The 14,853-nt window shown below is 57.1% G+C and overlaps 2 protein-coding genes across 3 annotated transcripts in view; one reads left to right on the top strand and one right to left on the bottom strand.

Annotated features, from left to right (window-relative positions):
• Positions 1 to 9,796, top strand: part of NEK6 (NIMA related kinase 6) — an 83,243-nt gene extending 73,447 nt beyond the window's left edge. For both annotated transcript variants that reach the window (XM_045790970.2, XM_045790971.2), the window contains exons 9-10: positions 4,933 to 5,046; positions 8,178 to 9,796. In XM_045790970.2, the coding sequence (XP_045646926.2) occupies positions 4,933 to 5,046; positions 8,178 to 8,288 (225 nt within the window). In that variant the 3' untranslated portion in view covers positions 8,289 to 9,796. The remainder of the gene's footprint in view (positions 1 to 4,932; positions 5,047 to 8,177) is intronic.
• Positions 9,797 to 10,829: 1,033 nt separating this feature from the next.
• The window catches only part of PSMB7 (proteasome 20S subunit beta 7), a 58,422-nt gene continuing 54,398 nt past the window's right edge, over positions 10,830 to 14,853 (bottom strand). Inside the window, exons 7-8 of the mRNA XM_045790969.2 lie at positions 13,960 to 14,111; positions 10,830 to 11,114 (exon numbers count right to left, since the gene is read on the bottom strand). Of these exons, the coding sequence (XP_045646925.2) occupies positions 11,003 to 11,114; positions 13,960 to 14,111 (264 nt within the window). The 3' untranslated portion in view covers positions 10,830 to 11,002. The remainder of the gene's footprint in view (positions 11,115 to 13,959; positions 14,112 to 14,853) is intronic.

Here is a 14,853-nt window from a genome sequence, read left to right as displayed (position 1 = left end):
TTGGCAGCAGTGGGGCCCTGCAGCTCGCAGCCAGGGAGGGACGTCTTGGCAGCGGGAAGTCACTGAAATCCATCAAGTCCTTCGGGCACGGTCGTCCTCGGGGACAGTGGCCCCGGATCTCAACCCCGAGGGCCCTGGGCCGCCCACAGAAGAGAGCGCGCGTGGCTACCCCAGCCAGCCCCTTGGAGGATGTCAGGGAGCAGGGGCTCGGCCGCTGGCCACCACCCCTCTCCCCGCTCCGCCAGCCCTGCGGGAAGCGGATGTTTCCCCAGCAGACAGGGAGGGAGGTTCATCTGGGCCCAGGGCTTGGTAATTGGGAGGAAACATCCCGAAGCCACGACTGGCGCTCCCGCTACACAGCCTGTGATGTGTTCCAGGAGCGCAAGCCTGAGAAGCTGTCACAGAGGCTCCCCACCCACACACCCCCTCCAGACGGCCTCCGCGTATTCAGCGCGCCCTGGAGGAAGCCACCCAAGCCAGGGTGGCCGGAGGGGATGGCGCAGAGCCAGAGAAGACCTGCCCCAGGCGCCGAGGCCTGCCCTTCCCCAAGCCCCTGCCTGGCCGGGAAGTCTCAGAAGCCCCCGTGTTAGTTTCCTCTGGCCGCTGTGACCCGTTATCACAAAGCTGATGGCTTCGCACGACATAAAATTATTTGCTTACCGTTCTGAGGGCCGAAGTCCAAAATCCGTTTCAGCAGACAAAAGACCAGGCGTTGGCGGGGCTGGTTCTTTCTGTGGGTTCTAGGGAGAATCCACGTCCTTGCCTCTTCCGTGGAAAATGGAGAGGTTACCTGCATTCCTGGGCTCGTGACCCCGTCCTCATGCCACTCCGACAGCACCCCTTCTCCTCCGTAGTCAGTCTCCCTGGCCTCCAGCTTACAGGGACGCCTGTGATTACATGTAAGACCCACCTGGACCACCTAGAATCATTTCCCACCTGGGGTCCTTAAATGGATCACACCTGCTGTACCCCTTTTGCCATCGAAGGTAACACATTCACAGGCGTCCAGGATGAAGACGCAGACATCTCTGGGGGCCTCTACTCAGCCCCCCGTAGTCCCTCTCACCTGGGCAGCCAGGCACCCCTGAGGACCTCCTGAGCTCACCTGAAGTTGACCATGGCTAGTGAGGAGCTGCCCCAAAGCACTCACCCGGCTCGTGCCCCCCGGGGGTGGGTGCCAACTGGGCCCCGTCTTGAAGAGGTCAGCATGAGGAGAAACAGGCCAGACGGCTCGGCAGCTGGGAGCAGCACAGCCCTGAACGTTCGAGTGAACCACGAGAATCACGAGGCCCATCCCAGTCTCGTTAAAAGGGAGGAAACGGGCTCAGGGAGCTGGAGAGACTCCCCAGCGTCACACGGCAAGGAAGTGGCCAAGATGGGCACTGGTCCCCAGGCTGCCTGGCAGAGCCCACCCCCCTGTGGACAGGAGCCAGGCCCTGGCCAGAAGCAGGGCAGGACGCTCGGGCCTTCCTGAGCTGGGGCCGATCCGCTTCTCCCCAGCGAGTCCACACTGGGGTGGGTGCGACCGTGGGCCTCGGCCCAGAGTCCCTGGGAGAGGAAGGCGAGGCTGTGAGGAGCCCCAGGCGATTGCAACGGCCCCCACTCTGTGGCGGGAGCCCCCAGCAGAGATGCTGGCGCTCCGCCGCCGTGCGAGAAGGCCCAGGGCTTTGTTTTCATTACCCAACACGCCCCGTGGAGGCGCCCTGCCGACAGCACGGACTCTGCGGAATTTATTTATTTACACGCGAGCTCAGCTCTGAGCACGGAGCTGAAGGAATTGGCTCGTCCGGCGCCAGCCCCAGTATCCTCGGCAGGGGACCTGCTCACAGCAGCCTCGGGGGACTGACACCCAGCAAGAAAGCAGCGGGGGGAAACAGACTAAGGGTCGGCTGCCCCTTGTACAGAATCCTGTTTGGAATTGTGGTTGGACCCAGAGAAGAGTCTGGGTGCCCTTTGGCTCGTGGGGGAGCAGGGCTGCAGACCACTTGGCGATTGGCCTCTGGGTGCTGCCTTCACTCCGGGATGTGCTTGGGAGATCCTAGGTGACAAGATGGGTGTCTGAGGCCCTGACAGGGCAGGAGTCAAAGGCACTTGCTGTCACCTCTGAAGTCAGAGGCCCCTTCTCCCTCTGACATCTCGGATCGCACACCAGTTCCTCCGAGCCCTCCCGGCGGGGGCGAGCGGCCACACTCTCCCGCTCCCCTGGCTGCGTGTCATCGCGATGACGCCAGAGAGGAAAAGTTCTGCATCTGAGGAGCGGCGCTGAGAGCCACGGCTCTTGCAGGTCTGACGAGGCCAACGGGACCGGCCCCCCAAACAGCGGGGTCTGCCACCACGTCAACCGGACAGGGGTGGGCGGTCGCCTGGTCGCCGGTGCCAGGATCTCCTCATTCGGGGTAATCGTTCTAATCCCAGCCCCTCGAGCAGCCCCAGAGCTTCCTTCACAGCCCAGTGCCCTGATCTGGGTGGAAGGCCCCTGGCCGGCAGCTGGAGGGGCAGCAGGTGGGATGCTGCTGTCACTAGAATCTGCCTTCGCGGACGGAAAAGCCACTGTCTCGGCCTCTGCGGGGGAGCCCTCTGCTGGCCCCGCTCAGGACAGTGTGGGAGCATCCCGCACGGGAGGGAGGAATGCTCTAAAGTGGATGCTGGTTTGGGGCTCGCCCCTCACCAGTTTTGGGGACCCTTTTAGAATCCTGAACAGCAAGGTTTGCGCAAATCAGATCGGGCTGTTGAAAGGATGAGCCAGTCTCCCTCCCAGGTCCAACACATAAAAAGCCAGGGCCTGTGTTAGTGGGCCAACATTTTAAATGTTCTTTCTACTCTGAACAGAAACACTTTCCAGGAAAATCCATCTTAATCATCCAGCCACAACTCGGAGGGCACCCAGCTCACCCCGAGTGACCGCCCCGGAGCCTCAGCTGCTCTCTGCCGTGGCAACAGATGTCCTTTTGAGACTGCCCAATTAACCCTTTGCACCCGCGGCTCTCATTTTAACTATTGGAAATGCATCACCCGAGCGATGCCATTTTGCACACTCAGTGGTAGAGCCGACTCCCTGGCAGGCTCGTGCGGTGGGCAGGGCCTCCACACACCCCTCCCTCCCGGCCAAGTGCCAGGGCCCCTCGCCGTAGCCTTCCTGCAAGGGGGGGTTTTGCAGCCCTCCTCCAGGGGGTTGGAGCCCCTGGTCGCGGGAGGACAGGAGAGGAGGAGAGGTGAGGTTGGTCCTGAATGCCCACCTGAAATCACTCAGCATGGCCCAGGCACCTGGGCCCACAGGGGCTTCCCCGGGCCGACTCCTGGGCCTGGGTCAGAGGAAGCCCCAAAGTCTCCAGGCCGCACTGTGCTGCCTCCCCAAAGTCCTTCTGTAAACCCAAGGACGCCACCTGGGCTCAGAAGCTCCCTGGGCCCTCCGGAAGGAGGCAGGCCCTGCTCCCGGGGCCACCAGACCTGTCCACAGGGGTGAACAGAGGACGGGGGCAGACTGGGACACTGAAGCTGGTGGGCACCCGCAAACCCAACACCCACGGCCTTCTCCCTGCCCTGAGTTAGGGCTCCCTGGCCGGCCCTCCGGGGCCCGAGGACAAGTGCGGATTCCTCAGGCAACCCGACGCCCCATTACAGCCAGAGCCCGGGAGCCCCTGGCCAAGGAGTCTGCAGAGTGGCCTCGGCAGCCTGGCTCCTCGAAGGGAAACCAAGGCCAAACGGACAGGCAGGCACGATTACCCGACGACACTTTCATTAGCAGGAGGCGTTGGGCCGTCTCTGGGCGGCAGGCAGCAGTGAGCGGGAGTGACAAGAAGCACTTGAATCCCATTATGGATTAATTGGCAGATGGGGCCGGCGGGCACTGCGCTGGGCTGCCTGCCGCAGCCGCCCCGGAGCTCCCGTGCACCCCGGGCAGTGCCCCAAAGGACGGGGCGGGGAGTCCGGATGCCCTCCAGAGGGGGGCAGCCGGTAGTTCCCCGACTGGGGGAGACCCCACTGGGCCTCCATCACACACCGGCCTCATCAGGGGTGGCGCCTCCTGTGCCGGCCGAGCCTCCCCAGAGCCCTGCAGGTGGACCCTTTTCCGTTTCACGAACTAAGACACCAAGAAACCTGAGGCCAGACACGGCCAGAGCGTGCGGACCTGGGACTCAGGTAGCTGGCCGGGCTGATGAACTGGGCAATGGCTGCCCCTCCGCCCTGGAGCTTCTGCGACGCACAGGGTCCCAGGCTCCCAGGCTCCCAGGCTCCCGCCTCCGGGGCAGCCAGCCAGCCGGTCGTCTTCCTCTCGCCCGCCCTCCCCGATGCCTGGCTGTCCGGCTTCTAGAGAGCACCAGCCACTGCCCCAGACTCCAGGCCTTCAGACAGCAGCTCTGCTGGGCTAGCGAAAACAGCCAGAATGAAAACCAAAACCAAAAATGAAATGCCTCACCTCCCCACTGCCCCCAAAATGCTAGAGCTTGGGTAAGTAATTTCTTCAGTGCATTACTTAGACATCCTCCCACGGGTGTCTTCGGAATCACTTCTTAGAAATCAAAGACAATGCACCAGAGCGAGCCTGCTGGGCCCAGGCACGAATCCCAGGGAGCAGAGCCTGTCTCCCCATCTGCCGTGTGCACACGACCAGACTCAGTCCCGGAGCGCCGGGGTGTGAGGCGGGCGTGCCTGCACGCGGCTGGCCGTCCATCCTCAGCTCCCCCCCTTCCTTGTTGCCTTTCAGGTTTTGTCACTGAAACCTCCTGCCATTTAATTTGCTTGTATGACGAGGGTCATGCTAACACTGCTACTTTGCTGCATCCCAGCTCCCTCAAGGTTCTGAGGAAACCCTGCTGGACTGTCTCGACAAGGACCAGAGGAGGACCACACCCCAATCTGGAACGGTCCCCTTTGCCCCTGGACCTCAAGGCTGCAAACTCATGTTTCTCACCTCCCCCCCCCCCCCCACAGATGGCAGCTCTCCAGAGCCCCTTCTATGGAGATAAAATGAACCTCTTCTCGCTCTGCCAGAAGATCGAGCAATGTGACTACCCGCCTCTCCCTGGAGAGCATTACTCTGAGAAGGTGAGCTTGCTGCCCCCAGACCTGGGAGCTTAATGGCCAGCAGTGGCTTGAGAGGAGAGGCGTTTCAAAATGCCACGGCTGTGGCCTTGAACCTCAGTTCGCTAAACTGGGTGGAGAAGGGAAGATTTCTGGGACAGTGACCCGGGGTCAGGAGGGGGGGTGGAGGGAAGTGGATTAATGGTACTAAAGAGGCTTCACAGACAGCAGTGTGGGCCCCCAACAGCAGTCCACGCCCCTGCCTCGGCCTAGAAACCAGCAGGAGATGGCCAGTGAGGCCCCGCTGGCACCCTTCTGCCCGTTTGGCTCCCAGGCCGGTGCTTGAGTGTGAGGCTGGCCGCAGGTCCCGGAGACGGGCTCTACGTGGTGTCAGCCAGCAGGAACCAGGCGCGGAGGCAGGAGGTGGCGGGGCCTTGGCCTGCCCCGTCCCCCGGCTGGCGGCCACTCCACACCCATGACAGGAAACCACGGCAAGCAGATCAGTCTCCTTGCTGTCACGGACCTAAGTGACACCTTGGACTCTGATTTGCAAGGTTCTACTCTGGGTGCAAGGGCTCTGGACACAGACGGACAGGTCTGGTTTTGGGTCTGTGCCAGCTACTAGCTGTGTTCGCATATCCCTTCCTCGGTGCCACCTTCTGGAAAAGAGGGCTCCTGTTTCACCTCTGTGAATAAAATGTGCAGGTTTTAAACACAGCGTGGCTAAGGGCGTGGAGAGATGTGTGGATTTAGTGTACTCCCTTTCCTGTTCTTGGGCGAGTCACTGAACTTGTCGGAGCCTCAGTCTCCTCATCTGTAGCATGGGGATAATCCTAGAGGCTGCCTCCCGCGGTCAGTGTAGGGATTAAGTCATGCATGTGACGTGCTCAGCTTAGCACCAGGCTGACACTGACCCCAACGCCACTAAAAGGAGCCACCAGTTGTAACAAAGGGCCTGGATCCAGGTAAACGCTCTGCGCCAACTATCGTGGTTCTGCCTGTCAAGGGCCACACTAGCGGACGTGAAGGGGACTCTGCGGCCTCCCTGGGCCCACCCTGCAGGACCGCAGGCTCTCGTGTCAGGATTAACAGCTCACATTGATGACTCACCATTGAGTCCTCCCCCACCTCCCATTTTACTGAGGAAAGGGAGACACAGTTAACGTCACTTGCCCAAGGTCACGTGACTCCCAAGTGGCGAAGGCAGGATTTGACCCCAGCGATCCAGCCACTGCGCCGGCCTGTTTCCTGATGGTACACGTCTTCCGTAGCCAGTGGGCTAGCTGGGCTGAGGTGCTGCCTGTGCAGCTTGCTGCAGCCCCAATCCCGAAGGCTCTGGAAGGGGCAGCCCTTGTCCACTGGGTCTCCCAGGGTGCCCTCACGCTGTGTCCGGGCAGGCCAACCAAAAGGGTCATCGGCCACCCGTCTCTGGGCAGCTTTCAGACTTCACGCCATGCTCACTGGCTTTGCGGACTCCCAGAGGACAGCGAGGGAGGGTCGGGAGGACAGTCCTAGGGGGTTCGTGCAGTGCACGCACTGTCATGGCTTTTGCCTCAGTGGCTTACGAAGTTCTGCTACGTCTCCTTGAAGGACGTACTTGGGCTCTGGAGCGGAAGCTGGCAGGAGGGGTCGAGTTAATAGATTTCTTAACCAAGTTAATGCATTTGGTTTTTCTTTTCTCACCTTTTTAAATGTGGAAATCTGTACTGTTTTGAAGAAGGTTAGACTTGGAACTTGGAGCAAATCAAAACTTCTCTGTGCCCATTTCCCACTTATAAATGGGAACCGTAATCTCTGCCTTACAGAGAAGCTGAAACGAAGTGAATCTGTACAAAGCCCCCCTGCCCCCGTCTCTCCCGAGTCAGTCACTGCAGCTCGGGACGTCGTACTCCCCCGAGCATCCGCTCTCCCAGTCTCGGCCCGCATTTCTAGGCTGTGTGCTAGGAAGCGAGAGGCGCTTCCTCGCGCTCAAGCTGCTCAGCACACCTCACTTTTGAAGCTCACATCACCTCTAAGGGGTATAAAGGACACTTCATTGTTTTCCTCTTGGTTTCTGAAGTTTTCCAGCATGCTCTTACTGCCAACTTCGTAGTCTCCCCACTGAGTAATTGGGAGTCACAATGACTTTACCTTCATCCGTTTTTCTTGGGTACATGAACTTGTCCGAGGCCAACTACTGCTGCCTTTCCCTGAATACTGGAAGGTTCTGTAAGGTTCCTAGAAGTATTGTCTCATCATGCACAACCTCAGACTTCAGGAGTGTTCGGGCCGGCCACCGGCCCAGCCACAGCTGCCTGTCCAGGGGCTTCCCAGTGTTGCTAAAGCCCGGAATCCCAAAAAGGCGGCACGCAGGTTGGAGCGAAGGTCCTAGTGCCTGACCCAGGGAAAGCTCGTTTGCATCCTGAAACATGGAACCTGTACACTAGCCCCGGGGCCCCCGCCTGACCCCTCCAACCTCCCCAGACTCCGAGCGTGGCCACCGAGTCCACGCGAGCCCTCTTATTCAGGACCAGCCCTCTCTCTGCCGCTGCCCCCGACCCTGCAGGGCCAGCCAGGCCCTCCAGCACCAGGTCTTTAAATGAAAAAATTGCAGTGAGCCCAGTGATCCAAGTTAAGATGTAGGCTTTTTAAGGTCATTATTTTAATTACCATTAAAATAATTGGCACTCTGGCTATCAGAAGAACGGAGGCGATCAGAGGCTCAAGGCGCCCCTCCCCCACCCCGAGGCGGGAGCAGCCTTCAGTGTCTGTATAATTAAAAGCTCCGTCTTTCATGAGCACAATAAAGAGGCCAGGGGGTGGGCAGACTGCAGCCCTGCTGCATGTTAATGCCTTTATTATGATCAATAAGCCCTTGCCTTGAATTTTGTCCTCTGGTTTGGGTATCTGCTTGACTGACAGCAGGCAGGCGCACGCGCGCGCGCGCACACACACACACACACAGAGTAGTGTGGGTGGTTGGAAGTTCACAATTGTTTGGACAGAGCCACTCGCGGGGTCTCACAGTGTGGCCTTAGGTCTGGCTCTCCGCGGCGCCTGTGGCTGCACACCCGTCGCTCACCCGAGTGCCAGGCCCGCCCTTCCAGAAGCTGGGAGGGCTGCGTTCCCGCGGGCGAGGCTGTCTCCCGGAAGTAACTGCCGCTGTCCCCCTACAGTTACGGGAGCTGGTCAGCATGTGCATCTACCCCGACCCCAACCAGAGGCCCGACATCGGATACGTGCACCAGGTGGCCAAACAGATGCACGTGTGGACGTCCAGCACCTGAACGCGGACGCAGCGCGCCTTCTCGGAGCCGCGGCACTCTGCCTCACCTGAGTCTTCTGTCCACAGCGGCCGCCCGGTACCTGGACCCACTAAGACCAGCGGGTTCGGCGGGCTCCCGGAGGGCGCGGGCCTCCCGGCGGATGCCGAGTGCAGAGCAGCAGGGGGAGGGGCACTGCTCACGGGTCCGCTGGTGGTCGCGTTCGAAAGTCCTTTCTTTAAACTGTTTGTGGACAATCTCAGCTGGGTTGTTGCCAAGGGTGGGTGGTTCGGCGGGCCACCGGCGCACCCCTTGTATCTGGATTGTAATGTGAATCTTTAGGATAATTCCTTCAGTGACCTGTCAAGGTTTCTAAGAACAGGAGAATTGCAGGAGACTGTGTGATTTGTAGTGAGCCTTTCAAAATGGTTAGTAGCAAGTTCAGTTTAGCTCTTAGAATCTTTTCAAACAAAAATCAAGCTGTGTGCTTGCTCTGTTGTAAAGGATAAAATGGAAATAATTTTTTAAAGTAGAGCGGAGATTTTCCTAATATTTCTATCTACGTTTATAACTTGATGAATGACGATGAGAACCCAGCATCTGGCAGAGTTTCAGAAGGCAAACAGTATTTTGAGAGCCGTGTGTGTCTTCCGTGCGGCCGGCTCAGCCCTCCTCTCCTGACACCTGCCCCGGGCCAGGCACCTCAGGCGCTCCCTCCATCTCCCGCCGGAGGGCCGGCAGTTCATTTAACGATCAGTGTTAAGCGTTCCCCTCTGTGGGAAGGAAGCACAGGATACAAAAAACAGAAATAGAAAACAGGCCCTCAGGCTGTTCTCTGTACGCGTTCTGGTTCTGCAACTGCCTACCATGCCCCTGAGCAACCCTCGTAGCCTCTCTGAGCCTTAGTTTCCTCCTCTGTAAAATGGGACTAATAGTATCCACCTTCAGCCTCGCTGGCAGAATTGGAAATAAAATAGGCCCTAAGTTACCTAGCACATTGGAGATGACCCAAAAATGGTAGCCACTCCGCCACCCCTTCAAAAACCTGAAGTCCAGGGACCATGTAAGTCAAGAGTTAACGTACAACTGTATTATGCGTAGGAAACCAGAACTATGTTCATTTATTTCTTGTTCCCAGATAGGATTAACTGTGAAGACTAATTTATAAATGTGAACTTAAGGAAAACTCAAGCTCTGAAGGAAATAGTTTGAATTTTGCTTTTCTACTCAAGTTAATCCTCAAATGGTCTAAGTTGTCACCCGTCGACGTGGTGACCGTTCAGCCCTCCAGATAGAGACATGCCCGCCCGCTCCGTCAGCGTTCTGGTCAGGTGCTCTGATTGCAGCGCACTTGCTGACCAGGGCCCAGGCCTCCCTGGGGATAAAGGACTTGGGCTGGGCCACCGCTCTGTTCCCATGTGTGAACTCTGTTCTACTGTAACCCTGTTGGGTTTGAGACATTTTCTTCAGATGCAGCCTTTGCTTTGTACTTCGTTCTCCACATTTGAAATAAAATGGGGTAACAGGGGTCACTTCTGTGACTGAGTACGATTCACGGATAACTTTAAAACAGCTTCATGTTACAGCACAATTTTCCCAGCCGCCTTTAAAAACAGAATTTCTCAGGCCCCAGACATTCTGAGTAATCTTGGAATTTTTTTAACTCCCCAGATAATTTTGATAATTGTCAGCCAAGTCGCTGCCCTAAATAATTCCATTGTTCTCCCTACCCCACTCCTTGCAGTTTTAACAAGGGAGGCTGCCCCAAGAGTGGGTTCACTCTGGAAGACCATGGTGCTGGGACTCTTCCCCGCGTACCCCGGCCACGCTATCTCTGGGGGAGAGTCGAGGCCCTATCTCCTGCCTAGCACCTGCCACTAAAAGTTCTTCTGATTCCACAGACTGTTTTGCACATACTCTGCTTACGGCTCCCAGAGCCTCTACTGCGTCACCCGTGGCAGAGTCGGCCGCAGACTCGGATGAACTTGCTTTCTGCCCGCCATCTGCATTCAACACCGTGAGAGCAACCCTGCCCACCAGGACCCTCTGGAAGTGTGAAATCTCAACCACTCACCAGGTCTGAGTGCTTGTGAGATGATGGTATCCTAATTATTACAAACCGTAAGCCCCAAAGCATTCCACCGACTTCTGTGAAACTGGGCAACAGCAGTTCACCCAGTTTTACGCAGCTACGGCGAAGCCAACTGTCCACCTACCTGCTTTTTCTTGGTACCTAGAACTGATGGCTCTACTTTTTTCCTACTTGGCTGCTGAGGTAAAAGGCTGCGCCGCCCTCACTCTAAAAAGCAAAACAAGAAAACTTGGGACCACCTGAACAAGAGAAAAAGTTAGTACAAGGGGTGGTGGGTAGAAAGGTTCATCTGACTTCAGCGACAGATAAGGCCTCTCCTGCTTTTAGGAGGAGGGTTCCGTTACTCTTAGCCTGTGTGAACACAGACGGACGCTGGCGGAGGGATTACTATCCTGGGCGGGGGGGGGGGGGGGGGGGGGGGAGCAGGTCAATGAGCCTTAGTGGCCAAAGAACCACAAAACCTCCAGACCTCAGCCATTCAATCCGGTTTTCATTTTTATTGGGTCTCATTCAGCAGACACTGTGCCAAATGAAGGTCTTACAGGGGAGCCTCCACTGCCCCCCACCCCCCATCTTGTAGAGCAGTAATCACCCCATCAGCGTGATTCCTTTCCTGCTCAAAGCCCAGGTACTCCACGGACACCATTCAGGAAGTGTCCATTGTTTGAACTGTTTCTTCCAGCACCTCGATTTCCAGGGCTGTGACTTTTTCAGTGAGGACAGCAGTGGTCCCTTTCTCACACCGGTACCGCCCAAACCTAGTGGGAGAAAAACAAAAGCAGAGTTAGGATCCCCTCAAGGAGCCCAAGAGAGGGCTGGAGAGAGGGACAAGTACTCAGGCAAGGCAGCAGGCGGGACTGGACTCAGAGCCTGGCTCTCTGGATTCCCAGCTCTGTAACCTTGGAGGGTTCCAACTGCCCCCAGGCTCACTGTCCCCAGTGCTCCAGGGCTCCAGATAGAGCACCTGGCACTTAACTGGCCCTCACATTTCCTTCTCCACCTCACCCTCCCCAGAAGATGCTGGAAAGCACTTGGTCATTTGCCTTCGAGCTGCAACCCCCAAAAGCACCTTTCAGTATCAGCAGGAAGTGGACCCTTTTGTTAGGCTGTCATCACCCTTCTCTTGCGTAGAAACAAGGATGACTTATTACCTTAAACACTAAAAACATGTGGAAGAAAAACAGCATAAAAATGACCCGCACCCGGGCTCGGCTTGTCACTCTAGACCACACTCTCGAGCCTCGAGCAGGGTCAGCTGCTCCCTGCGGCGGCATGGCGGGTCACCACGTCACGCGCCACAACTTCTCTCGGAGTGACTCTCTCGACAGCGGTTTCTCCGAGCACAAGCAGTCCGTAAGAGCCACATTTGAGCTGCTAACTCTCACACTGGGGCCCGGAATTACACTATCGTCAAACAGCAGTACGAATCCAGCTGTTCCTCTGGCCTTTCCCCAGCTGGGACGTTATTTCCGTCAATCTGGCTGGACTCACAGAAGGCTGCTAGCTATGCCGTGACCACGTGCTCCTTGAAAATCATCCCCTCAAATGGGCACTGGTGCTCAAACAGGGAGCAGAAAGCAGGAAAAAGAGGGCAACAGCAGAGCGCTGCAGAAATCCAGGAGCTCATGCAGCCAACGGCTGGCCTCATTTCTGCTCAGCCATCAGTCCCCACCACACTCTCTTCAAAGGATCGGGGGGCAGCAGCACCTCCTCAAGATGTGCCCCGCCCCTCCCCTGCAGGCGTGAAGCTCTGGCTCCTTCCCTCGGCCTGGACCCGTGGCAGCTTGTCGCCTTGGAGCCGCACCCCACGCGGCTCCCGTGTGCCCGACTCATCTGAACCGCCAAGTCTGTGGGAGGCTCAGACAGGCAAGAGCCCCCTCACCATCCTGGGGGGTGTCGGCAGGCAGGGAGCCCTTCTCCAAAGCAGGGCTGCAGAGGGCTGGCAGCAGGGGAGCCAAGAGGAAGGTGCAGAGCTGGGTCCGCACCTGGCCAGGCAGACCCACCTGGACTTCCCACTCTGGGAAAGGTTCCCCCACCCCCGGCAGCGTCCCACCAGTTGGCCACTGGCAGAAAAGAGGACGGTGGGATTCCAGAGTGCACAGTGCGGCCGCGGGGCCCACCGTGCCCAGGCACCGAGGAGCGCGTGGCTCTGTCCAGAGGGCAGGTGGCGCACCCCCACCATGGGCCGAGCCCCTCTCCTACCAGCTCACTGAATCTTCACAACTAGCCAACAGGGTCGTTTTGTGTCTGTTCTTGTGGGTTTAGTCTCCTTTACAGATGAGTGACGACGTCCCACAGAATTAAGATGTGCCACTGCTAAGCACAGGTTCCTCGTCCTGCACAAATACTACTTTTCAGTTGCTCGAACGTGGCCTCCAGAATCCTCACCCAGGACACTGTTCTATCTGGATGGAGCGTAACCATGTCCCCCTCCCTGAACTCTCAGCTCCTGCGGCATCTTGCATATAACGGGGGACGCAGGTCAGGGAGCTCGGCAAAGTCTGCTCCCCGAGCACAGCCCCAGGCCTGGAAGGTGGTTTCCTTTCCAGCTCAAAGCCCAGGTCCTCCAGGGATGGTTCACCTACCTAGCTCCATCATTTCAAAGGCTGGGAGACTGACGGGCCCAAAGTCACCATGCCGGGCAGTGACCTCTCCCCAGGCCCTGAGCTGGAACTCTCTGCTGCTGAGCCACGCTACCTGCTGCGAGCACAGAGGATTCCCACTGTGCTGGCGCAGTGCTGGTTCTCAGTGTTCTACTCTCCCCTTGGAATTACTCCTGAGTTGGAATTTGGGTATGTGTAGTGAGAGTTAAAGGAAGCATTCCAGAAGGCGACGTGCTTGCTACACTCTGGCCTAGCTATGGGGCTGCGTGGCAAGCGGTCCCATGAGTGCAGCCGGACGCAGATCTCGGGAGCCCCATCTTGAGCTGTCAGGCCCATGGAAGAGGTCAGGAGCCAGAGGATGGCCGCACAGCTGGACAACCGTGCGAGACTGCAAACGAGCAGCTCATCTGCACGCACCAGCCACAAGGGCTGGAAACCTTCCAGTTCTAGTCAGCATACCGGCTAGAACCCTGCCCCGACTCCGAGCCCGGGCCACGCCTCTGAGACACAGGGGCCTGCTCTCCGGGAGAGCAGGAGGCACCAGGGAGCTCCCCAGGCTAACTTTCAAGACTCTAACCCGTGGTTTGTAACTGCTTCGCACTCCTAGGCCACTCTGAGAAAAGCCACGGGCTGTTTGCCCTGAAAAATGCTTCTCGTGGAATTTTATTCGGAATTCAGGGGATTCTTTAAGAGACTAGAGAAAGAGCAGCAGGTGATACTCGAACCGCTCCCTGCAACCCCCAGGCTAGGACCCTACTGTGCCCTGCTCTACCTCTCCCATCAACGTTTTACAAATTAAATCCCTCTTCCACACCTGACAGCAATCCAAATCGTAAAGCAAATAAGGACTCAAAGGTCTGTGCGTAAAGCCGGCTTGGGGACACTGGACTTACTTCACGGGGGTTAATAACCAAGAAAACCCTGTCCAAATGCCATGGCGAGATCAGGAGCAGCCGTGGGAGTCGGGGGACACAGGCAGAATTCCGTCTCCTTCACCTACCTAGTCCCCTTCTTGTTGGGCACTGAGTACGGGCGGAGGAAGTCCAGCTTGCTCTTGCTGATAACACAGAGATCAATGTTACTTCCAGACCCCAGGTCGTTGAAGATGCCGGCTGCAATGGCTTCACTCACCAGCTTCTTGGCTTCCTCCTCCTAGGAAAAAGGATGGCAGCGATCACGTCCACAGTCGCTGTGAGGGCCGCTCTGACATGCACGAAGTGCTCTCACAAGCCGTGTGCAGAATCCCCAGTGAGGTAGACATTTTTAGTGCCCGTTTTATAGATGAAGAAAAGGTCTCAAAGTACCAGAACGACCTGCCGAAGGTGCCTCAGCTAGGAAGTGCAGGAACCAGGTCTTTTAAACCCTTTATGCATGCACCCCTTCTTCAAAATGCTGCTTCCCATCAAATAATTACTGTGTGACTGAGGGCTGTGGGCTGACAGCAATGTATCCTCTAACGCAGGGGTCAGAAACTTTTCTTGGGAAGGGCCAGGTACTAAATATTTTAGGCCTAGTAGATACACTGTCTCTGTCATGACTACTCAACTCAGTCACAGTAGCACAAAATAGCCATAGACAATATATAAACAAATGTGTGTGGCTGTGTGCCAAAAAAACTTTATTAACAAAAACAGATGGAGAGCCAGATTTGGCCCGTGGGTTATAGTTTGCTAATCCCTGATCAAAAATGTTCAGTAATGGTTGGAACCTGTTTCCAGGTAACATAATGAAGAAGTCAATATTTGGGGGGGGGGACTAACACCAAAACATTATAGTTCTAGCAAAATGGTGGCAAAGCCAAGGGTGGGACCTCTTGCCCAAGAGAGTCTCTTGCCTTTTACTAAAGGGTCTACGTGTTCACCTAAAGTGATTCCTTTCTTTGAATCATTCTCAC

This window comes from Ursus americanus, chromosome 18 (genome assembly GCF_024610735.1).
Source record: "Ursus americanus isolate L20-20 chromosome 18, mUrsAme1.1.p, whole genome shotgun sequence".
NCBI classification, from domain to species: Eukaryota; Metazoa; Chordata; class Mammalia; order Carnivora; family Ursidae; genus Ursus; species Ursus americanus.
This window is presented reverse-complemented; position numbering and strand designations above follow the sequence as displayed.